Source organism: Ursus americanus, chromosome 27, assembly GCF_024610735.1.
Source record: "Ursus americanus isolate L20-20 chromosome 27, mUrsAme1.1.p, whole genome shotgun sequence".
NCBI lineage: Eukaryota > Metazoa > Chordata > Mammalia > Carnivora > Ursidae > Ursus > Ursus americanus.
In genome coordinates this window covers 30,876,468-30,904,104 of record NC_142153.1, presented here as the reverse complement: position 1 = coordinate 30,904,104, position 27,637 = coordinate 30,876,468, and the positions used below count along the sequence as shown (strand labels likewise).

Below are 27,637 nucleotides of genomic sequence, written 5' to 3'. Positions count from 1 at the left end.
CCATGCTTGGTCATCGAGAAAATGAAAATCAGAACCACGGTGAGATACAACCTCATACCCGCTAGGACAGCTGCCATCAAGAAAACATAAAACAGCAGATACAGGAAGGGTGTGGGGGACTGGAGCCCTCGTGCAGCTGCTATGGGTGTTGCGTGGAGTGGCCGCTGGGACAACACTGTGGCCACCCTTTAGAACTACCATGGGACCAGCAAGCACACGCCCAGGTGCACACCCAGGACAAGTGAAAACACATGTCCACACATACACACTTGCTCAAGGATGTTCACGGCAGCATCACTGATAACAGTCAAGAAGCAGAAACCACCCAAATGTCCATCCATTGAGTAATGAATAGATGCAATGTGCTCTACACATCTGACAGGTAAAGAGAAATGGAGTGTAGACACGCTGCAACGTGGACAGACCTGAACACACGATGCTGAAGGAGGGGAGCCAGTTGCAACAGGCCACCGAGCATAGAATTCCACATACGTGGAATGTGCAGAAGAGACAAACCCACAGAACAGAAAGTAGGGGCAGGGAATGGGAGTGCCTGCTAATGGGCACAGGGTTTGTTTCTGGAGTGATAACCATGACCTGGACTTAGCGGTGGTGTTTGCACGTTTGTTAATATACTAAAAATCACTGCATGGAACGCTCTGAAATGGTTAAAACAATAAACCTGAGGTTATGTGAATTTTATCTGAAAAAAAAAAAATTAGGGGCGCCTGGGTGGCTCAGTTAAGCATCCGACTCTTGATTTCAGCTCAGGTCACGATCTCAGGTTCGTGGGATGGAGCCTGGCCTCGGGCTCTGCGCTCCGCAGGGAGTCTGCACCTCTGCTTCCTGACCACAGCCTGGCCCCCCGGATGGCGCTCCTGGCGCTTGGGATGGAATGTGTGCAGAGACCCAGTGAGACCTTCCAACGGACATGTGCGATGCGCCCACTCGAAAGAACTGCTTCGGGGCCTTGTGAACCCGTGGTTTCCATGTCATAAACACATTCTGAACTGAACTTCGCGATGGTATTTTTCACGTTTAATTAACGTCTCCAGGCCCAACGACGGTATTTACAGGTGCCTGCTGACACGAAGTGACTGAGCACAAGATCAGGTGCAAAGACGTTGCGCAGAGGGTCAGGAGCCACTTCAGAGAGCGTGAGTGACGTGTAGGAACAGAACAGACACCGATGGCAAATACTCCTCCCCACACCGACGGCAAACACTCACCCCCAGAGCGTGCGGCTGCCTGTGCGCCACCACCATGCATAGATGGACGCCGCCACGACAGAATGAGCTGTCTCCTCACCATGCTTAGGAGGAGAGGTGAAGTCTCACAGCCCTTGCTTTGACCCCGCGACTTACACGTGAAGAGCAGCGCTCCAGGCCTGCGAGGGCAGTGCCGTGGAGGCCGTGGGCCTTGGGCCACAGAGCGAGCACACAGAGACCCGTCCTCCCGGGGAAAACGGCCTGGGCTTCATAGGTGTTCGCTTCTGTTGGAGACGAGTTCATCCATGTGGACACAGACTTCCTTGTCTGATGTTCCACCAGCCTTATCACTGGTGACTAATCACCGTTAAAACTGTCAAGTTACAAGACAGAAGAAAATGCAACTAAACCCTAAAAACAAACTTTTGACAAAGATTAAGAACGTTGATTCAGTAATATTCAGAGAGAAAACTGGGCCATCACAGGATGGCTTGCTTCTCATGTGGGGAGGCACGCCTTCCCCGCAGCACTCTGCTTTCCGAACTCAGTTGTGCGAACCCCAGGACACACGTTTCCGATTGGTAGGTCAGCCCCGGCAGCAGGAGGCCTGCAGCACAGACCTGTGTCACTCACGGCCCAGAGGCGGGAGTCTGGGGTCCACATGCTGGCAAGACAGGTCTGGGCCTCTCTGCTTGGTGTGCAGATGTTGTCTCTCCCGGTGTCCTCCCGTGCTCATCCCCCAGTGTGGGTCTGTGTCATGACTGCCTCTTGCGATGAGGCACCTGTCAGTCATACTGCCTGAGGGCCCGCCCTCGTGACCTCAGTCACCTCAGCCACCTCGTAGAGGCCCCATCTTTGGGTACATCCTGCAGCACAGGGGTTGGGGCCTGGATGGTGGATCTGGGGACACGGTTCAGCGCTCACTGGTAGGCCACCTGGAAAGGGAAACAGGCCATTCCTTGGGGTTGGTGTGCGTGCTTGCGACATCACCCTGCGCTGGGTCCTGGACCACAGCAGCGGCTCGCTCACAGCAAGAAGTCCCTGCGGTGCTGGTGCAGGCGGGGCTCCACATGGGGGGCCACACCGTTATTAGCATGGCACAGTACAGGACAAGGACACAGGAAGGCAGCACAGTATATGTGGGTTTGTCCCGGAGGAGGAGCACGCCTGCCACGACCCCACCTGTGAAAGTGGGGGGATAGCATCTCCTTCTTGAGAACTGCCTGTACTCACGTGCACAGTGCGGTGCCCACGGCATTCACTGTCTCACAGGTCAACAGGTTTTGTGGGCTTGCCCACACAGACCTGGCCTCGGGGGCAGCAAGCAGAACGGTGGGACTCCTGGGCCTGCTGCTGAGATCATGCTAAGGGCATGTCGTCGGATACATGCATCCAGGGAACTAACTTGTCTCTTCCGTCACGGTCACTCCACGGGGCCAGCACTCAGGAACAGAGTCACGTGGGAACAAAGGCCAGTACAGGCTCATGCCAGAGGAAACAGAACCGAGCCCAAGGACAGGGACTCGCAGCACGGCCCACATGGCATCTCCCTGCGTTTCCCACCCAGCGGTGCCATACCAGCAGGAGACCCCAAGCTGCTGGGGGCCAGTTAAGGAGGCTCCACTGCAGACCATCCTCCTGCTTGAGAAGCTCAGACAGACCTCTGCCCAAGACCCATGGATGAGGAACAAAAGCAGGAGAACCGTCAGGAGCCCGTGCTGCGTGGACACAGTCCCAGGTGCTGCAGGGCCAGCACCTGGGACAGAGTGACAGTGGCAGAGGACAGACAAGGTTGGTGGGGTCAGCGGTCATCTCCGAGACCAGAGAAGGGCTCTATGATGGCGGCACCAGCACTGGCTTCTCTCCCTGTGAGCGTACTGGACTGGAGCACGTGGGGACAGGGACCCTGGCGCTCAGCACCCACGGCAGCCAGGCCGGAGCCACCTGCTCCGGGGCAGACAGGACGGTCACCAGGAAACCATTGGTGACCCCCCTCCCCCCTGCAAGCCCCTCACCTGTCAAAGTGGGGGCCTTCTCGGCAGCCACTCTCCCAGCTGGTTTGTCAGAAGCTGGAGTCACAGGAGCACTCTTTTCTTGGCCACAGGGAACACTAGGGAAAAGCCTCCTCAGCACTTTTTCCACAAACACTACAACCAATTGACAAAGAAAAGAGGAGGAATTATTCATGGCAGTTTAAATCACAAATGGATTTTATATAAAATAAAGACATAGCCTGACATTATCACCAGACAAAAAAGGGAATGTGTGTGAGGACACCCTAGCACTGTCCCCCCAAGGATCCCCAGCACTGTCCCCCAGGGACTCCCCAGTACTGTCCATCAGAGGATCCCCAGCACTGTCCATCAGAAGACCCTCAGTACTGTCCCCCAGAAGGCACCCAGAATCATCCATCGGAGGACCCCCAGGACCGTCCACTAGAGGACCCCAGGACTGTCCATCAGAGGATGTCCCCAGCACTGTTCCCAAAGGACCCCCAACACTGTCCATCCAAGAATTCCCCTGTATTGTCCACCAGAGGACTGCCACAACCATCCATCAGAGGATACCCAGGAACGTCCATGAGAGGACCCCCCCCAGGACTGTCCATGAGAAGACCCCCAGCACTGTCCCCCAGGGAGCCCCAGGACCGTCCATCAGAGGACCCCCCAAGCACAGTCCCCAAGGACCCCAGGACCGTCCATTAGAGGACCCCTCAGCACTGTCTCTCAAGGACCCCCAGAACCATCCAAGGACCCCCCAAGCACTGTCCCCCAAGGACCCCCAGGACCGTCCATTAGAGGACCCCTCAGCACTGTCCCTCAAGGACCCCCAGAACCATCCAAGGACCCCCCAGCACTGTCCCCCAAGCATCCCCAGGACCGTCTATCAGAGGACCCCCCCAAGCACTGTCCCCCAAGGACCCCCAGGACTGTCCATCAGAGACCCTCCAGCACTATCCTTCAAGGGTCCCTGCACTTTCCATCAGGCGACCTCCAGCTTGGTTCATCAGAGGACCCCCTCCCCACAGGACGAGCAGCCTGGGAACAGAGGGCTGCAGATCTGGGTAGCGGTGAGTATAAACTCAGGTGTTTACTTTTGGATAAGTAGTCTTTCTTCCCTCCAGTGTTCTTATCTCTCTGAGTTTCGTGTAAAGTACGACTGTGAACCAGTTTCTGAATTTGGAGTTCAGGTGCTGGGTATGAAATGTCCCCCTAGACAGGGCTGGTCCACTTGCAGTTCACACAGCAGGCCCCAGCGCCGCGTGTGCAGCCGGGCAGACAGAGCAGCGCCCCCGGCCGGCAGCACGGGCCACTCCCTCCAGTGCACCTGTACAAGCTCACCGCTGCAGTTAGGAACCCAACCCCAGCTCTAACACACACATGTTTAGTTTAGTTGGCATTCTACTTTAACTGGAAAAAGGGCTGTCATAATGAATAAATATTTCTGTCCTGATGGAAGTATGGATAAGGAACAGGCATGAATCTCAAAACAGCATCCTGGAAAAGGAGAGGGGAGAGGTTAATAAAATGAATTTGTAAATTCAGAAACAACTCAACAGAATGGGAGAGAGCTGCTCTGGGGTGACTGGCAGCCGAGCAGCAGAAACCAGAATGCTGGAAGCCAGCATGTGGGGACTCCCAGATTCACGGTAGGCAGTGCAGTCCTGCCACAGCTGGGGGCATGGGTACCCTCAGCCTCCCAGTTTCATCACGTTGTCGGGCAGTATTCCTACTAGGAATAATCCCACTGACCCGTTCTAGTTGTAAGAACAGAATTTGGGTTTCAAAATTCCAAAGGGCTCCCTCTACTATGATGACTCCTCAGAGAATGCGCTGGAACACAGCTGGTGGCTCCCAGGGAGGAAGGCGGCCCCCTTCCACAGCAGGGGCTCCTCTGCTGGAAGGAAAGTGGTCCGTGCTAATGACGCTGGCATTTAAGACCACAGGTCCTAGCAATGAAAGATTCCCCACGCACTTGGTTGAATGTTCTACAAAACCGTCGTTAGCATGGGACCCGGCACAAAGTGTGTTTCCAACACAATCTGCTGAGGCGAAATGTTCCCAAAGCCTTCTGCAGAACGGGTTTGCAGGCACGGGCCTGGGAGCATCACCCAACCGGAACCGTGGGGAGAAACAGCCTGTTGTGCACAATGTTTAAAAGAAATGTTTGGTGGTACTCAGTGATACATGGAAGAGAAGTTTCCAGAGTTTCAGTTAGAAACAACAGTTGTGGGTGATTCCTTACGTGGCAGAGAGGAATGTTCCATTCTGCCCCTGCTGGGTAAGACAACGGGTTAAGGTGAGCTGAGCCCCAGCATTTCCCACCTTGAAATGCCCCCCTGGCCATAGTGGCACTGACACAGACGTGGCTGCACCCACCATACCCCTCCGTCTGCACCTTCCTACCTCACCTCTTCCTCACACACTTCCGACTACCCACTAAAGGGGGAACCTTCTGCAGCGCGCCCGAGTCCCAGAGCCCTTTCCCACAACAGACTCTCCCATCCTGGTATTTCATGCACATAGCACTAAAAGAGTTCATAGTTCATTTAAACAGAAACAGCCAGCTATTTTAGGCCTAAAAACATGGTTTAGAGCTACTTAAACTCTCACTGCTACTTGGAGCCCACAGTTATGAATAAAACATGTACCCTATGAACTGCTTGATGGTTTCCTACAAATATGGACTTAATTCTGTAAACAAAGCATGTCTTCCGACTGGTCAAATTTACTTAGTGATTCATGTGAAAAGCAAAACATAAAAGAAAGTACCAGTATTTTTTTCGGGATACTGGTACATAGTAAAGCATCATTTTTAATTTTTTTTATAGGCTTTCTTTTTTTTTTTTAAAGATTTTATTTATTTATTTGACAGAGATAGAGACAGCCAGCGAGAGAGGGAACACAAGCAGGGGGAGTGGGAGAGGAAGAAGCAGGCTCCCAGCGGAGGAGCCCGATGTGGGGCTCAATCCCATAACGCCGGGATCACGCCCAGAGCCGAAGGCAGACGCTTAACGACTGCGCCACCCAGGCACCCCAAGCATCATTTTTAAAAAGCACCTGTCACTTCTGGTTTGTTGAAATGCACCTTTTGATCTAGTGTGTGTGTGAGTTTACTCATTCTAGTGAGTAACTCTTTTTCAATGCCGTTACTGGTTCTAAAATCTAACAGTTGAGTACAGAAAAGGGAGTATGTCCCATTTTTAACAAAGGTGTTAACAGTGGCATTGCAAGGAATGGCCTTCCTCTGTGCTGTGCTGTTAGAGTAGAAGCCCGGGATGCTGGAGGGAAGCAGGCGAGCGAGCTTCCGCACGGGCCGGCCGGGTAGTCTCCCAATTGGGACAAATTGGCTGTGTGTTCCATTCAAAAAGGCTCTTCTGAAAAGAGAAATGGAAATAGGAGCTTTTTCTTTTTCTATCCCATTCTGAAAAAATTCAAGATTACAAATACGTGGTACAAAAAGCATCCCATCGATATCAGGAATGGTTTCAGTCTGATCACAAAGTAATATATATTCGCCTCAATATCTGTATATATTCGCCTCAATATCTACTAAATACACCCAGTACATTTGGAGAGCTTGTGATGGGGGAGAGTAGAAATGATGTTTACTCATTCGTGATTCTCTAGGCAAGTATGTCAAAACCCCCGTTATCATCCCTGCAGGCCACTGTCTTTGGAAAAGCAGGACTCGGAGAGGACAGATAAAACATGTATAGAGCTAATCTGGGGACATGAGGAAGGAAAGCAGTTCCAAAAGTCGTCTTTTAAAGATGGATGTTACTGAGAAGGAGTAAGACTAGCGGGACCCCACACTCCCTGAAATGACACAAAAATAGAAGGGACCCTAAAATAGTGACACATAACTTTAAAAATTTTGAGAGGAAAACACAGAACAAATAGGTTTATGACACACTTTTACAGAGTTTCCAGTGTACAGATGTACAAGTGGAAAAGTGATTATCTAGAATTGAGGGTCACCGGGCTTTTTGAAACCTTATTTAAATGAAAACTGCTACCAAAAACAAGACTAGAAAAGGACATTAATAGAAGCTTTGTGGCTGAGTGATCACGCCCCCTCCTCACCAAAGCCTGAGCAAGGGAAAAACCTTCCAAGGCATGCCAATGACAGATACCCATGCACTGGTCACGGCGTTAGCGAGAACGGAGACATCCCCCACCTCAACAAATCCTGGGTCACATCACCCCTGTTTCCATCCTGACCTGGGTATACCAGGTTTCAACAGACACTTTAAGTTAAAATTTTCTCAGGGTTACTGTATTCTTGGAATCGGATATTTTGAGTTTCATCTTCTCAGGAAAGACTATGTTTAAATGCCTGCTGAGTACCTACCAGTCTATCCATAGCTTTCTCAACAATATTCAATATTTTATTCTTTCCATTTTATCCCAATAATGAGGCAAGGTATTTAACCATTGTCTATAATCTAGGAATACATTGATAATAGCACCCTATCACTTCACAAGAAAGGAAAGTGCAGGATAATATGCTAATTTAATGAATGATAGTTTCTTAATGAGCTTCATAATAGAATCATAAATGAAAGAATAATTAGCTAAGATTTAAGAAAGAGTTGGCAAGCTTTCTGAAGTTTTAAATAAAAGGGAAACAGTACTCAAAATAAAGCCAGAAATGGTGCCCAAAGGGGACATAATTGGAACGTACACCATGACCAGTATGATGTACTCTCCCCATCTAAGGGTGACATGGACACTGAATATTCATTTTCTCCCAAAACTTTCACACTTAAAAAAAAATCCAAACTTTGTCCTCAATTTTTCCTTGCAGAGTGTCTCACGTGACTTACTGCGTCAGCTGCCAGAAGAGCCGTCCCAGCCTCAACTGTTCCCACCAGGGGACACAGCAGGGACATGGGACCAGGTGGCTTGGGAGCTCCTGGCCTCACGGAACACGCCGAGGGACCAGCGTGTGGCCTGACGAGTTCCCAGGCCCTTCAGAAACTTGCTTTACTACCTGGGGATATACAGGATAACCTAACATGTCTACTCAATACCTTTATTTTTCCCAGTTTCACGAACATTGGCTTTTTCATCCACCAGATCTTGAATTGCCCCCAAGGCAAGGTGAGACTGGCAGCCGGGCCACAGGCAGAAGTGGTTAGGTGAACCGCTTGCTGTGGGAGGGCTCGGGGAGGACACAGACTGGGAGATGCCCGCTAACTTGGGGTCCTGAAACCCACCTCCACTGAGGGACCTGGCCACCTGCTACTGTGTCTTAGAGGTGGGGTACTATCCTGCTTTCCAGCCCCTAAGCCAGGCACGCCTGGGCCTCCCCCTGATCCACACATTTCCAGGCTGGTGGCCTGTGCTGCTTTGTGTCACTGTCAGCCGGCCTGTGACCTTGGACCTAGCACTTCACTGTGCTCCTGACTGAGTCGTCTAGTCAGGACAATGCCAGTGTCACGCACTCGATCTTCAGTGTGTAGCTGCCCCCTGTGCAACGTGGGGTTTGCTCACGGACCCCTGTGCAGCTGCAAATCCCTGTATAACTTTTGATCCCCCAAACTACTATAGCCTACTGTTGGCCAGAAGCCTTACTAAAAACATAAACAGTTGATTAACTTTATTTTGTCTGTTCTGTGTATCACGTATTCTCACAATGGAAACCAGAGAAAAGAAAATGTCACTAAGAAAATTATAAGGAGTTAAAAACTGAGCAATTGCACTACTGGGTATTTACCCCAAAGATACAGACGTAGTGAAGAGAAGGGCCATATGCACCCCAATGTTCATAGCAGCATTGTCCACAATAGCTAAATTGTGGAAGGAGCCGAGATGCCCTTCAACAGATGACTGGATTAAAAAGATGTGGTCCATATATACAATGGAATATTACTCAGCCATCAAAAAGAATGATTTCTCAACATTTGCTGCAACATGGACGGGACTGGAGGAGATAATGCTAAGCGAAATAAGTCAAGCAGAGAAAGACAATTATCATATGGTTTCACTCATTTATGGAACATAAGAAGTAGGAAGATCAGTAAGAGAAGAAAGGGAAGAAGAAAGGGGGGTAAACAGAAGGGGGACTGAAGCATGAGAGACTATGGACTGTGGGAAACAAACTGAGGGCTTCAGGGGGGGTGGGGGAATGGGATAGGCTGGTGATGGGTATTAAGGAGGGCACGTATTGCATGGTGCACTGGGTGTTATACGCAAGTAATGAATCATGGAACTTTACATCAAAAACTAGGGATGTACTGTATGGTGACTAATGTAATATAATAAAAAATATTATTATTAAAAAATTATAAGGAAAACACATTTACAGAACTACACAGTATTGATGGGAAAAACCCATGTCCAAGTGGACCCACGTGTTCAAATCCCTGTTGTTCAAGGATGAACTGTATTATCATATTTTGACATCTTAAAAACTTTCCTGGGTGGAGAGACTGCCCCTCCCAGGGCCAGCCCACTCTTAGGAGACGCAAAGCAAGAGAGTCCCTTTGATACTCAAAAACTAATCCATCCAGAGCTTGGCCTTCCCCACCTACACCACACCCCGAGCAACACCCCTCTGCCCCCCTTCCCCACCATCCCACACCCAGGAGCAATATTCCTCTTCTTTGACCATCCCAGGCCTGGTGCCAGGCAACTAAGGGCCTTCCTTATTGCTCAGAGCCCACCAAAACTGTTCAAACTAGCCAGACCTAAATTGTTTGCCACGACCTGCCCGCCTATCCCATGGAAACCCCAACAAAGGCCCTGGTCTAAATCTTCCCCTAGTGCTCCCCCCCCAGTGGCCCAGCATGGGGTGGCATGGCATGTCTTCCATCTCTAGGACCCATGAGTATAATGACCTTGGTTTTCTTGAGCTTCTGCTGTGTCCTCTTGCAGCTGCATCTGACTAACGGTGTCATGAAAGAACCCAGGACAGCCCCTAGACAACTGAGGATTACAGGGCAGGCCCTCAACGGGGGCCCACCTCCCTCTGAACAGCAGCATCCTAGCATTGGGCGCCTGGTTTCCAGGTGATGCAACCTGCTTTATCCACACACCCCAATCTGACTTGTGTCAAATCCAAAGGACAGCAGTCTGCAACTGCCCACCAGGCGTGTCTCTGGACTGACAAGGTCAGTCCTCATGTCGTCTTCTCCTGAAACTTGTCCCCCAGGGGTGCTGCCTTACTCCCTGTTGTCTCCACCCACCCATGAAACCCAACCACACGCTGCCTGGCCCTCCTGCCGCTGGACCTGCCCCTTCCCGCAATTATCCTGTCCACTTTCAGATTTGTCTTTTATGGAAGCAAACGCCCACCCCTCCTGTGCCCGAAACCTATACTAGCTCACAATTCCTATCCCAACATGGCTGCTTCTGGGCAGCCGGGGACCAGCATTCATGGTTTGCATGGAGCCATTTGTCTGTCTGTTCCCTGGGTTATTCATTCAGGAAATGCTTACTGAGCTCATTCATTCATTCATTCATGAAATGCTTGCTGAGCACATTTATTCATTCAGGAAATGCTTGCTGAGCTCATTCATTGGTTCACTTATGAAATGCTTACTGATCTCATTCATTCATTCAGGAAATGCTTGCTGAGCTCATTCATTCATTCACTTATTAAATGCTTAATGATCTCATTCATTCATTCAGGAAATGCTTGCTGAGCTCGTGCATTCACTCCTTTGCTCATTCAGGAAATGCTTGCTGAGCACAGGAAGCCTGGCTGGGAGAAGAATTCCGACAGGAATCTGGTGGTGACAATCCAGAGGGCAGCCGTGTGTGATGGAGGGTGCATGCCATCATGGGAGCTGGAACAGTGGGGTAGGGGCGCTAATCTAGCCTTCTGCCCTGGGCAACTTATATGAATAAGTAAAGCCAGGCTATTTCTACTGTGGAAGCCTCACGGGCACAAAAGGATGAAGCTGGGCCCTAACAGCCACCCAGAGCTAGCTGGCACCAGACACCAGGCACGCAGCTCAGCAAAAGCACAGGGGGGTCTCTTTTCAACAGAGATCCATCCCAACCAGAGCCGGTGGTCCTGCGCCTCCAGAGGAGGTGTGTGTAAGTCTGCTGCCTGTGTGTGTAAGTCTGAGGGTGCGACAGGGGAGACATGTGCACACACACACAGAGATATACACATGCACACACATGAACACCCATGCATGTACACATGAGCACACACATGCATGCACCAGACACACACACGCACACAGATGCACACGCATGCACATAGACACAGATACACACATACACACATAGACACACATGCATGTACATACACAGAGATACACACACGTGTGTACTCACACACAGACACACAGACATGCACACATATCCCCGCCCCACTGCTCCAGGAACATTATCATCAGCATCCGGGCCACAGAGAGTGCCACAGTGAGGGGTAGGTTATGCCGACCACAGAGCCTTCCCTCAGATGCGAGGACAAGGGGAAGAGGACGAAGTCTTGGCCATCTACGGTTCAGATCTCATCCAATGAGAGTCCCTGGAGGACAAGGATCTTGGGGGCCCAATGGCTCAGCTGGCCACACACTCTTGGCTCCCAGGAGAAGCGCACCCTGGGACAATTGGTCATGGCAGGAGCAAAGTCTCATGAAGAAACAACTGGACTGTGTACATTACATACATTCCTCAATTGCCCGTCTGCCTGATGAGCCCAGTGCAGGTGCAGGTGCACACAGGTCAGGGCTGGGTTCAGTATCCTGAGGAATGTGCAAGTGCGTGGAGGTGGGAAGCCAGGGCCACGGTCACTCACTCATTTAATCCTGATAACATGAGAGGCTGAGATGACCTTGATGAGAAATCTTGATGAGAAATCTTAGGATTAACAAAAAGTGACTGGCCCAAAGGGTGGGGGATGCTGGATGAGAAAGAGGTGCATTACTGGGGGACTGGCATTCTGCCAAGCTCTTGACTTGAATCTATTTGTTTAATCATCTCTGCCCACCACTCATCTCAAAAATACAGGAGCAGGGAGTGAGGGACAGTGGTGTCCATGGCACAGTCGTGAGTGGCAGGGAGTGAGTGATAGTGGTATCCACGGCATAGTCGTGAGTGGCAGGGAGTGACACTGGCGTCCACGGCATAGTCATGAGTGGCAGGGAGTGACACTGGTGTCCACAGCACAGTCATGAGTGGCAGGAAGTGAAGGACAGTGGCATCCACGTTGCAGTGGTGAGGGGCAGAAGCAGGACCAGGGCTGAGTGTGTTCCTCCTGGCCCAGGGATGGACCCCATGCTCTTACCAGGGAGTGCCAATTCCACAGGGAGCCAGTCCTGTGGCAGCTACCACCCAATCCACCTGGACAGTCTTCTAGATTCCCACTGCTGTCATTCTGCTTCCTCTGCCTCCGGCTCCTCTGAGCCGGCCGGTACCCACCTGATTTAGCACTTGATGATATGTTGGGTAGTCACTCAATTTGCCCCAGCACAAAGGAAGCCACTTGAACTTCCACTTACGATATGGGGGCCTTTACGGGACTCGCTTCAGTTACGGAGAGCTGTTCATTTCATGTCTGCCTGTTACCTCCCAGAGGCTTGCAAAGTCTGGCCCAGGAGATATCTGCTAGTACCGTTCATACATTTTCCCCGCATAAAATAGAACATATTAAAAAAAATTTTGCTTCTTACTCAAGTATTATCTCTGCAAAGGCAAAACATCCTCCCTATGAATTCCCGCAGTTTCACTACAAGTTGTCTCAAGGGCAATTCGTGTGTTAGGATTCACGACCTAGAGGAAGCACTCTGCCTTCAGGGAAGCCCCTAGAACCACGGTTGCAGACTGACTGCCAGCCTACCCCTGTCATGCTTTCTTGGTCCATGCCAGAGTGGAGCATCTTTTTCTTGAGCTGTGGCTCAGCCACAACGGTGACCCTAGCTCAAAGCAACAGCCTGGAACCTGCCTAGAATGAAAGTGTTTCGTTCCCTGCTCATTCCCAGGGCCTGAATGAGATGTCACACGCACTCAGCACACTCAGTGAACATGTGCTGCGTGAGTGAGTGTGAAGTGAGAGTTCTGCATGCGACCCCGTGTCTCTGAAGGGGGCTGGGCAGCGAGAGAGCAGAGCTGTGAGGCAAGTCAGCACCAGCCATAGCCTTCGCTGCCCACCACACAGTTCCCAGATTGTAGGCTTCGATAATTTACAAGTGCTTAGAATCTTTTCCAACTGCAATCTCCCCCATAGGTGTTTCTGGAAGCATAAGTGTTGTCCTAGAGACACACTCTTCAGTGATCTTGTAAAAAAGACTCACAAAACTAACACTTAGTTTCCCACTTAATTTGTAGGCTTCCAAGACTTACTAATCCATCCTTCCAACTGCAATGTTTTAAACCTCACTTTGACAATTCTATTACCGATCCAATAGGAAAAGGAGGCCATTTTTAGAGAAGGTCCCTGACTGAGGAAAACAATGCAAGATTTCATTCATCTCTATCTGGCGAGCTGAGAAAGGTTTTTACAAGTTGACAGGTGCACTCAGATGACCCTACTTTCTTGCAGAGGGAAGAGCATTCAGTGTCAGGCTTGGGAGGGTCACAAACACACGTGGGATGAGAGAACGGGATGGAGAGAAATAACGGCCGTGCAGTTCAGGAAGGACCCCCGGTGACAGGGAAGAAGGCTTGGGGCTTGTCAGCCAGCCTATAAGACCCAGGGTGGCCACCTGGGTTAGGCCCACTCGCAAGCCTGCAGTCTTCGCTCCTGCTTCTGGCATGCGTAAGAACAGTGGTTTGAGTACTCAAGATGTTTTAGTGTTCATTTTGGAGACTAACATCTGACTGGTTAGAAATTAAGCCATTTTAACCTGTAGTGATCTGTTTTTAAAGCTCATAGGCGGAAGTCAGGACTCAGTGGGGTGCAGAACAGTAGGGAGGCGCCCCCACGGTGTTCTCCTATAAAGGAAGCCACAGAGATGGGAACTCTATTTACTGCTCTCCGTATTCTGCCTTATTGAGAAATTAGTTTCCTTTTCTTATTTTAAGCAAGTGCTTATTAACTATAATGGACACTCAACTTTTCATTTCAAAGGGCAAAACCATAATCATCCATTTTAAATGTAGAAAAGAAAAAAAAAACCACTGCCTGAACCAATCCAAGTAACATAAGAAATGTATCAACAAACCTTCACTTTTACCTGAAACTATAAACTCCTAGGAGAAAACACAGGGAAAGAGCTTCTCGATATGGGTCTTGGTGATTTTTTAGACAGGAAACCTAAAGCACAGGGAACAAAAGTGAAAATCCACAAGTGGGACACATCAAACCAAAAGGCTTCTGCACAGGACAGAAACCTATTAACACGACGAGGAAGCCTGGAGACCGGGGGAAGATGCCTGCAAATCATGCATCTAAAAGGTGTTCATGCCCCAAATATATGAAGAATGTACACAACTCAAGAGCAAAATACCAAGCTAATTAAAAAATGGGCAGAGGATCTGAATACAAATTCTTCTATAGAAGACATCCAGATGGCCAACAGACACATGGAAAGATGTTCAACACCACTAATCACCAGAGAAATGGAAATCCAAACCACAGCGAGAGATCACCTCACACCTCTTAGAATGGCAATAATCAAAAAGGCAAAAAATAACAAATGTTGGCAAAGACGGAACCCTCTTACACTGTTGGTGGGAATGCACACTGGAGCAGCCACTCTGGAGAACAGTATGGGGGTTCCTCAGGAAGTTAAGAATAGAACTATTCTATGACCCAGTGATCGCACTTTTGAATATTTATTCAGAGGAAATGAAATCTGGAGCTCAAAGAGGGATCTGCACCCCCACGTTCACTGCAGCACAATTTACAACAGCCAAGACATGCAACTGCCTAAGGGTCCACACAAGATGGATGAATAGATAAAGGTGCTGTAGTGAGATACGCAATGGTACGCTCAGCCATTAAAAAAGAAGGAAATCTTGCCATTTGCAACCACATAGGTGGACCTTGAAGGCCTATGCTAAGTCAAAGACAAATACCGTATGGTCTTACTTACAGGTAGCATCTAAAAACCCCTGAATGTGCAGATACAGGGATCGGATTAGTGGTTAACAGAAGTGAGGGGTGGAGGGAAAGAACTGAAGGAAAGTGGCCAAAGGTACAAACTTCCAGCTGTAGAATTCATAACTCCTGGGACGTGATGCACAGCACGGTGACCCGTAGTCTACTGTGCTGTGTGCTGTATTTGAAAGCTGCTAAGAGAGAAAGTCTTAGAAGTTCTCACCACAAGGAAAAACATGGATGTTAACTTATTGCGGCAATGATTTTGCAGCGTCCATGCACGTCAAGTCTCCATGCCGCACACATTAAACTCATACAGGGTTGAATGTCAATCATATCTCAATAAAACTGGGAAAACATAAAACCTTCCCTTTCTTCATCTGAATGCTGATGACTGAGTGCGAATGAGAAGATTTAGTTGCACCTTATGTGAGATGGGAGTTCCCTGCACCTTCCAACATTCAATTCTAAGGCACCAAAATGTTAGCCAATTACATGTACTCCACTCCTTAGGCGCTGGTTGAAAATATCAGTTAATGAACACTGTTACAAGGTAGAGTATTACGTCCATTTTACAGATGAAGAAAATGAGGCTCGGAGAGGCTTCTGACCGGCTGCAAGGGAGGAAAACCAGTCCCACAGTGTATGCTCCAGTACAAGGTGCAGGTCCCTACAAAGTCTTTGGGGACTGTCCCTGCAAATCCCATATTCATTCATGGAAAGCTGTTCCCCGCTCCTTCGGGGTCCCACAGGCCTTGTCTCCTCCGCCCAGGGCCCCTGGACACCCAGGGCTGGGGTACGGATCCCAGAGATTGCTGGAGCCCTGGGGTCCTCGGCCCGCCCCGGTAGTACTCCCGAGCCCCCAGCGCCAACACCGGCCTGGGTCTGGGCGGGAGGTGGGCCAGGGTCCAGAGTCCAGCAAAAGGTGGGCGGGGCTCTGGGATCCAAGAGGGTTGGGGTCCCGGGTCCAGGCGGGAGGGGGGCGGAGCTCCGGGGTGTGGGCGGGAGGTGGGCCAGGGTCCCGGTATGGGAGGGAGGTGGGCTAGGCTCTGGGGCCTGGGGGATAGGTGGGCCAGGAGTCCAGGGTCCGGATGGGAGATGGATAGGGCTCTGAGATCCCGGCGGGAGGTGGGCCGCAGTCCCGGGCTCAGGGAGGGAGGTGGACAGGGCTCTGGGGTCCGGGCGGGGGGTGGGCCGCGGTCCCGAGTCCGTGTGAAAGGTGGACAGGGCTTTGGGGTCCTGGAGGAGGGTGGGCCGGGGGGTCCGGAGTCTGGGTCCTAGAGCAGGATCTGGGCGGGCCGCGCCCCCGCTCCCCACCTGCGCCGCCCACCCTTGCCCCCAGACCCCTACCCAGCGTACCGTGCTGCCGTAGCGCTGCCATGACGATTAAGCGACCCTAGCATTATCCCCGAGCTACCCGCTTCAGGGCCAGAGCCGCGCGGCGGCGCTTCCGGATTCCCGCTCTCTATGCCCGCCCATAACAACGGGCGTGCCCAATCGAGATCCGGGGTCTTTCCCGCAGATTGCCAATCAGCCGCGCTCCGGCTGTGGATTGGCTCGTACATAGGCTGTGGGCGTGGCCGTGGGGTGGGGTGGGGGGGAGTGCTTCGAGCATGCTCAGAGGGAACTGACTGAATCCTGGCTTAGCCCGGTTCTCCGTTTTGGTGCCTTAGGAAAAAGTCAGGAGATGCAGGGAACTCCAGGCTCATATGAACCCTATTAAACTATATCTCCTCGTCATTACCATTTAATCATCAATATTCAAATGAAGAAAGGGAAGGATTTATTTTTTCCCAGTTTTATTGATATATAATTGAAATGCAACACTAAGTTTAGGGAGAGGTCATGACTAGGGGGTCAGCGGGAGGGGGTCACGGGGAAGGAGGGGTCAAAGGGAGAGGGATCAGCCGGAGGGGGTCACAAGGAAGAGGGTCAGCGAGAGGTTAAGGGGAAGGGGGTCAGTGTGAGGGGGTCAAAGGGAGGGGGTCAGCAGGAGGGGCTCACGGGGAGAGGAGGCGCAGCTTCAGGGGACACCGGGTAGTGTGGTTTGGTGACCACCCATGGTGTCACCTAGGGTTCCGTGGCCCCATATCAGGGGTGCTGGTGCTGCAGGGATGGGAGCAGTGCAGCGCCCTTAGAGCCCACCGTGCACCAGGTGTCCTAAGGTACCCCAGAACTAGGGTTGTGAAGGCCAAGGGGAAGAAAAAAGCCTGCTGACGGCCATGGGAAAGACCATCGCCCTCCCCTGTCACTCTCCCGTGGGTCCATGTCCACCCCAGGTGGGTTTCTTCCCTGTGCGCCCCCACCCAACCCCACCGTACTTTCCTGGGACCCTGACTTATTGTTTGCTCCCTTTCTCAAATTTACTTCTTGGAAAATATATTTTCCCAGAGCTCAGAGTCTGCATGTCAGGCACTGTTCAAGATGCTGCAGACATGTCATGAAAAATCGGATGATGCGAGTTGGGAAGGGAATGAAGGGAGACACATAGCATGTTACGTGGACGTGAGCGTGGTGGTCAGGAAGGTTCCACAGGAAGATCATGTGGGCCAGGCTGGCTGCAGAGGGAGCAAGGCTTGGTGATAACGAGGCAAAGAGCACTCAGCAGAGGGGAGGCACATGTCCCTTGAGGTTCCTGGGGGGACAGTGTCTGCAGCGGGACCAGGGAGGGCAGAGGGACTGATGCCATCAGGCAGGAAAAAGGCCTCCGTGTTGGGGCACAGGCCTAAAGTGGATTATCACAACTCTGCTTCCCAGCAAGCCACGGAAAATCATCAGCCTGCTGGAACAGAGGAGTCAACTGCTCTGACTTCATCTTAGAGAAGTCCCTGGAGGAAGCAGGGAAACCAGGGTGAGGCCATGCCACTTAGACCTTGGGGGCCAGCATCCGGGCAGTAGCTTCCGAGGTTGTAGGAAGCAGTCCTCGGATTTCGGATGCATTTGACGACGGAGCAAAAGAGGTTCTCATGTTGACCCGTGTGGGCTCTGAAGAAGAGAAGTGTGGCATGTGTCCATGGTGTTGTTCCGGAAACTGGAAGGATGGAGTCACAAGGAGATGGGGAGCCTCTGAGAGGATGATCCTTGGGGGTGGCATGCAGCATCCTCCCTGAGAAGTTTGAGAGGCTCTCTCGACCCCTAAATGTAGGCGTCCATCAAACAGTTGACTAGAACTTTAGGGTTCAGGGGTAATCATTCACTTGTCCAAACCCACAGAATGTCCAGCACCGAGAGTGAGCCCTGATGAGAATCATGATAGACTCTGGTGGTTGATTATGTGTCAGTATGGGCTCAGAGGTCCATCTGGTGCGGATGTGGATGATGGGGGGCTGAGAGTGTGGGGGAGGCAGGCAGTATATGTGAAGTCTCTGCACCTTCCCCTCAATTTTGCTGTGAACCTGAAACTGTCCTAAGAAATAAAGTTACGTAAAATATGTTGGTGCAGGAGGGGATACTTGCCGGACTAATGTCCTCGATGAGCCTGCATCTTGAACCTGTCCTTCTCTTCTGCAACACTCCACCAGAGTTCAAGGCCACTCCGGTCCTGGTGGCTTTACAACAAAATCATCCAGAAACCAGATTTTCCTCCCGCCCTAAGTCCTTAATGTCTTTCAGATCCAAACTTGAAAGAAGAGACGGCAAAGTCAGCCACTTTGTCATCTGCTGTGTGTCTCCCACATCTGCCCTCTGTGTACCTGCTCCAAAGTCACAGGACCTCATGTCACCAGGTCCTGTGTAGGCTGACCAGTGTGTACCTGCCACCCAGTGTCCTTCCAGAAATGCCACCTGCCCAGGTGCAGAGCCCGATGTGGGATCACTGTACCTCCTCTCCTCCCTCTCTCCCCCCTCATAACCTGCCCAGAAAAACTGCAATAAGAGTGTTCTCCCTGCAGCATTTCTGACCTCTACTGCCTTCATCATTTCTCATTAGAATTCCTCCAGGCATTTTTAAAAAAGATTTTATTTATTTGACAGAGAGGGAAAGACAGAGCAGGAACAGTGGGAAGGGGGAGAGGGAGAAGCAGACTCCCCGCTGAGTGGGGAGACCAGAGACCAGGAAGCCAGACAGGGGACTCGATCTCAGGACCCTGGGATCATGCCCTGAGCCGAAGGCAGATACTTAACCAACTGAGCCACCCAAACGCCCTCCTGCAGGCATCTTAAACTGAGCTCCCCAGTTCCACTCTTGCTTTCTCACTCCCACCCCCTCCAGTCTTCTCCTCATTGCAGCCAAAATGTCTTTTAAAAATCTCACTGCCATTCAGAATCAGTGAAGGTAATCCATCACTTTTATAAGCTAAAGTACAAAATTGCACGAACATATCAATAGATGCAGAAAAGGCATTTGAGAAAACCCAGCACGTGTTCATGATAAAAACTTTCATTAGATTAGGAACAGAGGGGGACTTCAGCTTGATAAGGAGCATCTACAAAAACCCTATAGCTAACATCATGTTAACCCTGTTTTTCATGGTGTCCCCTCCCACCACTCTTTCCCACATGGCACCACAAGTCCTGGCTCAGGTAATATGACAAGGTGCACAGACTGGGAAGAGAGAAAAGAAACTTTGTCCACAAATGTCATGATTATCTCTGTAGAACACCCTCCTTCCCTGCCCAAAACCCTACATCAGACTTTATTGAATACAAGATACAGCTTGGAGCCCTTCCAATCTCCTTTAAACCCAGACTGTTCTGCAGACACTCTCGTGCCACTTTGCCCCTTGCTCACTTTGTTCTACTTACTCTGACCATTCCGAGCATGGAGGGTGGGCCTTCCACCTGCCCTTCCTTCCACCTCCCTGGATCCTCATGCCCGCTCTTCCTTCCTCCTACATCCCCTTCCCCACCCCGCTCCTTTCTTGTCCAAATCCCAGGGCTCTGGCAGAAGGTGCCCTCAGGATGCACTGTGGCTCTCTGTACAATCCCCTTGCACTCACCTGCTGCCCCCCAAATCCTGCTGGCAGCCTTTCTGTAAGTTATAGGAGTTGCTCAGCCAGAGGCACTGAAGGTGAGCGAGTGGGGAAACACCTGTCAGTCTGGGGGTTGGAAGTTCACAAATGTCCAGTCCTCCAAACCTCAGTCAAGCAGTTCTGAGGTTTGTCCACATGGTTCCTTCAGGGACCCCAGCCAGACTGAGCACCCTATAGGGGTGACCAGCTTGGTAATACATCTGATAAACTTTCCCTCTCTCCCTGGCATGTTCCTCCAGCTTCCTGGACTGACCTCCAAATTAAACTACCTGCACCTGACTCCATGTCTCAGGACCTGCTTGTGGGCAAACCTGGCGCAAGGTAAAGCTTGAACTTAATTCTGACTTTCTCAAAGAGTCCTTCCCTGATACCACAAGCTATATTAGCTGCTCTCTTACCATTCACCACTAACACCCCACTTCTGTCCTTCTGAGAAGCACTTATCACTTGTAATCATGCTACTGTGTGATTTTTAAAAGTGACTCCCTCTCTGGACTGAAAGCTTCCTGGTCCAGTGGCTGCTTTGCTGTTTCTCTGTTTTGCTCATATACTGAGAGACATGACAGACAGCACATTTTTGTTATTTTTTGTTGTTGCTGGGGTGTGAATGAACAAATGAATCTCAAAAAGATGAACAGATGAGGACAAATATGGAGAGGAGGGAAGTAAGCTTTTTAAATTAAAAAATGGATCTAGACTCTGGATTTCTGGTTGAGGGTTGGCACACATAATTCATCAGTGTTTGAGAGCAGAGACAAATTGGAAGATACTAGAATCACTGCAGAGAATGCGATTGTGGACAGGTTTCTTTGACTCACCTTGTACCCACTCCCCTCAGCATTTAGAACTTTGCTGTAAAATAAAATGCAATTGATGGACAAGAGTGGTCAGGTCTATGAAGAAGAACTCTTAGGGAGACAGTGCTTTTATTTAAAGATCTTGGAATTACTGAGGGTTCCTGGGTGGCTCAGTCAGTTAAGCAGCTGCCTTAGGCTGAGGTAATGATCCCAGGGTCTTGGGTTCAAGCCCTGCATTGGGCTCCTTGCTTAGCAGGGAGTCTGCTTCTCCCTCTCTCTGTCCCTCCCCCAGTTCATACTGTCTCTCTCTAAAACAAATAAAATCTTAAAAAAAAAAGATCTTGAAATTTCTGAAGAAGACTTGCTTGACTACTCAAAATATTTTTGATCACCTGATTCCTATTCTAAACACTGTCATTTCCCTACAAACAAAACTTCATCCTGCTGGCCTCACTTTTGCTAGCAGCTTCCTGGGCTTTTATCCCCCTTACACTTCCCAGCAACTCAGGTGGAGACTTGGAGGAGTTACAATGGGGCTGCCCTCCCTGCTCGGGGGCCCATGACCAGAAGGGGACAGAGCAAAGTAAGAACACCTGGCCTGTGGTTACTGGTGGAGCAGGTACCACTCTGGCTGGTAACTTTCCTCCTCACGCAGTCTGGTCTTGGAAGGATATTCCCACGAACTTAATGACGGTCTACCAGAATATGGCCAGTGCGGCAGTTGTCCAGATCCCTCAGGTTGTCAACACAACTTCTACTCAATTAATTCTTCCTCCTCCTCGGTTGGTGTCCTCTCTGTGTTGCTGAGAGCAAACGCACGGAGGCGGCCAGACCCCACTGATGGTGCTCACTGCCTCTCCATGCAGGTTTACTATTAAAAAGAATAGTGACGCCATAGTGCACCCCTTCTTCCCTGTGGATACCACGCACGTTTTCTCTGTAGGAAAGTGCGCCCATGGAAGGAGGAGGAGGAGGAGGCTTGGTTTTAGGGAAGCCGCAGCAGCAGGATGGACAGACGGGACACCTTTGCGGTGACAGTCCCTTGCCAGCGCCTGGAACACGCATGTTCTCCTGCGTCCTCTCTGGCTAGAGTGCATCTGGCTATGGAGCTGACTTTACCTGGTGCGCGTGTCACTCCTCCGGATCCGGAGCGCGCTGCTGCTTCCCAGGTGCTGAGGCACGTGTGGGATCCGCGCGCTAACTTCGCACCGCTCTGGCACCGGCTAGCGCGGGTAGCGCTGGAACCGCGGAGCTGCCAGGCGAGCTCCAAGCGCCTCATGTTGCCTGCTGCCTCAGGCGCCCTGCTGCGCCCCGCGCAACAGGTGGCGTCCGGGGCGTGGCTTGCGCGCTGGCGGGCGGGGCGGGGCGGCCGGGGGCGCGTCGCGCAGGCCTGGGCTCCCCCGGGCGCGGGCCTGGCCCCTCCCCAGATGCCGCCGCGCGCCGGCCGCCCCCCCCAGTGCGCCGGGCCTCCCCGGGCGCCCAGTGCGCAGGCGCGGGCGGTGAGTTCCGACCGTGCGCCGGGCTCGAGCGCGGTCGGAGCGCGCGGCGGCGGCAGCGGCCCCGCGGACTGACGGACGGGCGGACGGACCGGCCACGCGCCATGTCGCCCAGCACCTACTGAACTCTGAGCGCCCGAGGATGTCTGCGCTGAGGAAGGTGCGAACCGCCGGGGTCGCGCGCGGGGTTAGGCTCCGCGTGGGGTGCGGGCAGGGACCCCTGGGCAGCCTGGACACAGGGTCCCGGGCTGCGCGGGCGGCCTCGTCCTTCGCTCGGGCTGGGCGCATCGCTGGTCGTGGCCGGGGGTCCCCGGACCCTGGGCTCTCCGGGTATGGGTGCGGTGCGGGCGCCGCGGAGGCGGGAGAGACTCCGCTCGGCCGGCGAGCTGGGGGAGCTGGCGGAGGCTGAGGAGGGGGCGGTGTCCGGCTCCCGCGGGGCAGCCTCGAGGGGACGGGGGCGCAGGTGGGCGGTTGACCCGGATTCGGGAGGTTCAGTGGGGGCCAGGAGCCCGGGCTGCGCCTGCGAGGGGCGCAGAGCCAGGGAGGGCAGAGGGGCCACTTCTGCCGGGTCGCGGCGGCTGCAGCGCAGGGAGGGGGTGGCCGCCGCCCGGCTCTTCAAGTGGGAGCGCGAGCACCGGGCTTTTTTCGGGGTGGTTGCTAAGCGCGGAGCTCCCGGCGCAGGGTTTTGTAACCAAGCCTCCCCCGGCAGCGGCTGTTGCTGTTCTCGGCTCGCTCGCTAACGATCGCAGAGAAATAATGAGGATGTAATTATTGCAGCCTGCGCTGCCAGGGGTGGGGGCGGCAGGCACGGGCTCTGCGTGCGCTAGCAGGTGAGGCCAGGCTGGGGAGGGTGCCCCAGCCCACCTGGCCGACCTTGCGCACACTGAGCCCAGAGTCTTGGAGTCAGCTGGACAGGGAACCTGGGGGTTGGGGGGGACGGTTGGGGAAAGAGTTAGGAGAGGTCAGGAGGGGGCGACAAGGCGGAGTGTCTCAGAGGTCAAGGGGGTCTGCAGTTGGAGAGGGGAGAGGGTGCAGGTGGAGAAGGGATAGGGCCCAAGTGGAGGCAGGAGAGGTCTGCAGGTGGAGAGAGCAGAGAGGTCTGTGAGGGGAGAGGGCACAGGTGGAGAGGGCGCACGTGGAGGTGTGAGGGGGGCCCAGGTGGAGAGAGGAGAGAGCATGCCCAGTGGCTGGAGATTTGCATGGGAAACTGGAGGCAGCCTCTCTTCCTTTGACTCTTGCACACTTCTCAGCTGCTGTGATTCCAGCCGCCTGTGTTCTCTTCTGCCAAGTGAATGGCGATTCCGGCCGGGGCTTGGAATTGGGAATTCGTGACTTCTCAGCGTTGGCTGTCTTGTATTGATTACAAATGAAGCGATGGGTAGCGAGTTCTTCCTCAGTGGTGGTAATGCTGCCGGCAGGGCTGGCGTGGCTTTGGAGCTCAGAATGTAAAGCGCACGGCTTTGTCTGTCACCTCGGAGGCAGGAGAGCTGAGGGGAGGACTTCAGGCAAGGACTCTCCCTGGGGTCCTGGGCTCTTGCTGTCTGTGTGTCCTTGGGGAGCATTGCATGCGATAGGAACTGGCCGACCTGGTACTTATTTCAAATGGTGAATTAGTTCTATTGGTGACTAGAAAATCCCCAGGCTCTCAGCACAGGCTTGGGGAGGCCATGTAGCACCTCCCGGGGACGTCACCCCCGCCCTCTCCCCCACAACTTGGGAAAAGCAACATCGACGTCTGAGGTTCATGTGCCTTAAACACCATTCTCATTTTTCTTCCTTCATATTCTCTGGGTAAGGTAATAGGTAATCAAGGCAAAACATGGTGAATTGATGAAAAAATTGTGATTTTTGGCAGGTCACGTTGTTACTCTGGTGTTCAAAAAAAGTCATTTATCAGGATTTTCCAGTAGCCAAATTGTCTTGTGCAGGCACTGGGTGACTCACAGCCTTGGCTCCGACACTGATTGTGGAGCGTGTGTACCATTTCCTTTCAGATGATAGGACTTTTTCGTTGCTTGCAAGAGAACAAATTGGGATATTTTATGCCCCACATCTGGCAGCACGATGAGCAGGCTGTGGGGAATACGGTCTGCTCACGCACATCTGGGAGAAGCAGGGACCTAATGAACGAAAACAGGGGAGAAAGTCCTGTCCTAAAGCACACTGCCTTTTTCTAGATCACGGCAATGTCCTGTCCCGGGTGAGGAGGTCCATAAAGGTGGGATTACACTCACTGATAACTTTGTGTCTGTAAGCCCCTCTGCCCCTGAAATCTTCTGTTCTTGGTGAAGAAGTCAGTAAACCTTGGGTGACTTACTCTAGTGACCTGTCCTAGCCCATCTGCAGGATCATTGTAGGTTATAGGGTAAGCTTTGTGAGCGAAAGGAATACCATCTCAAATAATCCAGAGTGATGAAGTGCTTAAAATGAGAGTTTTCTCACCACGGAGATGTTTTCTCAGATAAGTGTTCTAAGCCAACTTTTCATTCTGTTAATCCTTTATTCCCTTTCCTTCCAAGAAACTTCGCATTTACAGTACAGTTGTCCAAAGTGCTCCTGCTTGAGACAGAAATAAACATGTATTCTTTTACCACTATTTTTGTATGGCTTAGGTTGCTGGTGATTTAGATGAATTAATAAGGGTTTATTTTTATAGAACTCAGGTTACTTTGCATTATTGCTTCCTGGAGACATAAATATGGCCCCTAATGTAATCTATTGCTGCTCTTATTTCTGTTTACTTCATTTTTGAAATTGGGAATTCCAAATTAAATATTAAAAGCAAAAAATTTGCTTTGTAACATTTGGGTCACATTGGATTCCAGATGCCCAGAGTCAAACCACTTCTGAAACTAAAGGGTTCTAATACGATTAATATTGTTAGGGGATTTCTTATGTCTGTTTTTAACAGAGTATCTTCCATCCTGTGCCTACACGATGAAATTGAAGAAATGCTGTCATTGTTTTATGACTATATTTGAGGACAACTTCATGGTTACCCAAGGAGTTGAAGGATGTACACCTTGAGTATAGATCTTAGAGGGAAAAATAAGTAAATGTATCATTTATTGACCCTTGGGAAGGATATGCCACGGTCATTCATTGGATACAATAAAAATAACTATGATTCATCCTGTTGGACAGATGGGAGTTCTCTTTAGAGCCTCGCCAGCGTGTTGGTTCTAAAAGAATTATAGGCTACCATGCAGGAAGTTAGTAGGCAAAACATGTTAGGAAGTTAAAAATCATTCTTCATCCACCACGGTTTATCCTGTGACCAGGGTCCTAGCTGATCATCAGTGTTTCAAATGTGTCATTTTGCAGGTGCAGGGTGTTCCGTGTTTACTCATGACAAACACTCCTGTGTAGGGAGCTGGGCCCGTGGGCTTTGGGTCCACAGGGTGGGCTTGTAGGGTGTGCGGATTGCAGTTCACATCCTGTACCTGCTTGTCCCGCCAGGGCACAGATCACGGTTGTTGTCAGCGTCCGACTCCTTGGCAAAGGTAGCTGGACCCCACGTGCAATCCCGTTCTTCGTTGTTCCTGCCCTTACTCTGTGCTCTGGCTTCATCTGCTTCTGATAAAGCTGCTGGCAGTGAGCCTCTCATGGGCCCCATCTCGTCCTGACTTTGTGCCCTGGAGGGGTGCCTGCCCAGTCTTCTGGCTGTTCCGACAGCTCCCCCAAGCGCTTTGGAGAATGTGCCTACCCGAGTGGTTGCCGGTGGTTTTCCTTGCTGGGTGCCGGTCACGCTGGTCCTTGAGCGAGATCTCTGTGGTTCTGGGTGGATCTTCAAGGAGATAAACTCTCCAGACCGGCTCGGTAGGCTTCTGTTGAACTTCCCGTGCAGTGTGAATTCACTCTTCCAGGTGACTGCTGATGTCCTTAGGAGGGTCACCTGTGCCCACTTTTAGGGCTCGATTGTGTTCGGAGACCACTAGTCCTGAGACCTTATCGTGCCTGCAGCAATGACGCTGGCTTTTCAGTTATGTAAACCAAGAAATCTCCCCCAATTTGAATTGGGTTTTCTGTCCTTGAGAACCAGGTGCAATGTGGGGGTTTTAGTTTCCCCCAGAATGTCCACATTAAAGCTCTCATGTGTGAGATTTGTCCATCTTGAGGTGTTTTTTTTGTTTGATATACCTTTTTGGTGTATCCACAGGGGGGAAAAAAGTCATTCCAAAGAGGAATAAGCATTTTCAGTTAGCCTATCCATAAAATTACAGCAAATATTTAAAAAAGTAACTGTAAATGTAATTGGTCATTGTCTTTAAAATGATGTACACCATACTCTGCACGAAAGTAAAACTATCGAAATGATTCCCTTAGGGCCCATAGAGTATATATTATAAGCTGGGCAGAATGAAATGATCCTCTTGTGCTAAATGGAAATCTGTCCTACTGAGTTTGCTCAGCACCGAGCAGCGGGATCCATGTTGGCACTGTAGGTGGTGATCAGAGTGCAGGCTCTGGAGTCAGACTGGGCTGGGCAGCCCAGTGGCCTTTGACGGTTTATCTGACCTCCGTAACCTTCCCTAGTCATTAAGAAAGGGATGGATACGAATTAGCTTTACGGGACTGTCACAAGATATAAAGGGATCGATGACTCTAAAGCACTTAGAGTGGTGTGTGTGGTAAATGCTCAGTAAGCGTGGCCAGTTTTGGATCACGAAGTAAAACTGGGGCCCAGTTTGAGCCTTGCTATGTTGTACATAGCGAGGCGATGCTCTGAATTCCCATAAAGCCTAGGTATTTATTATTTCTACTCTTAGTCATGTATTTATTTTGCTACCTATTTCCAAAAAGTTTTGACCCAGCTTTACCACAAAAGAGGAGGCAAATATGCTCATCAGGTAGAAATAGACAATTAGAGCAAACAAGTGTGACAACCAGGATGGTTCACCTAATTCTTTGTGCACCAGTTTGACTGAGTTTCCTTTTCACCAAGTCCATGACACCCCGAAAATGTCCTCACTTGATCACATAATTGGGGTGGGCTTTGCATACTTGTGTTTCTGTGGAGAAAATATTGTCCTAGGTGCTAAATCAAGATGTTTTCGGGGGAGACTTTGTAGAAAGGATTTAAGGCTGCCTGAGAAGGAACACTTGTACACATACAGAGTGCTTTCACGATTGTGTCTTGCAATAAATTGTGAAAGACATGA

General features: G+C 51.1%; 1 protein-coding gene and 1 long non-coding RNA gene across 3 annotated transcripts in view; one reads left to right on the top strand and one right to left on the bottom strand.

Annotated features, from left to right (window-relative positions):
- The window catches only part of ERICH1 (glutamate rich 1), a 60,967-nt gene extending 44,279 nt beyond the window's left edge, over window positions 1-16,688 (bottom strand). For both annotated transcript variants that reach the window (XM_045811171.2, XM_045811170.2), the window contains exons 1-2: window positions 16,572-16,688; window positions 3,224-3,355 (exon numbers count right to left, since the gene is read on the bottom strand). In XM_045811171.2, the coding sequence (XP_045667127.1) occupies window positions 3,224-3,355; window positions 16,572-16,593 (154 nt within the window). In that variant the 5' untranslated portion in view covers window positions 16,594-16,688. The remainder of the gene's footprint in view (window positions 1-3,223; window positions 3,356-16,571) is intronic.
- A 5,796-nt stretch (window positions 16,689-22,484) lies between these two features.
- Window positions 22,485-27,637, top strand: part of LOC123801247 (uncharacterized) — a 245,616-nt gene continuing 240,463 nt past the window's right edge. The window contains exon 1 of the long non-coding RNA XR_006782176.2: window positions 22,485-22,635. This is a non-coding gene — a long non-coding RNA (uncharacterized LOC123801247). The remainder of the gene's footprint in view (window positions 22,636-27,637) is intronic.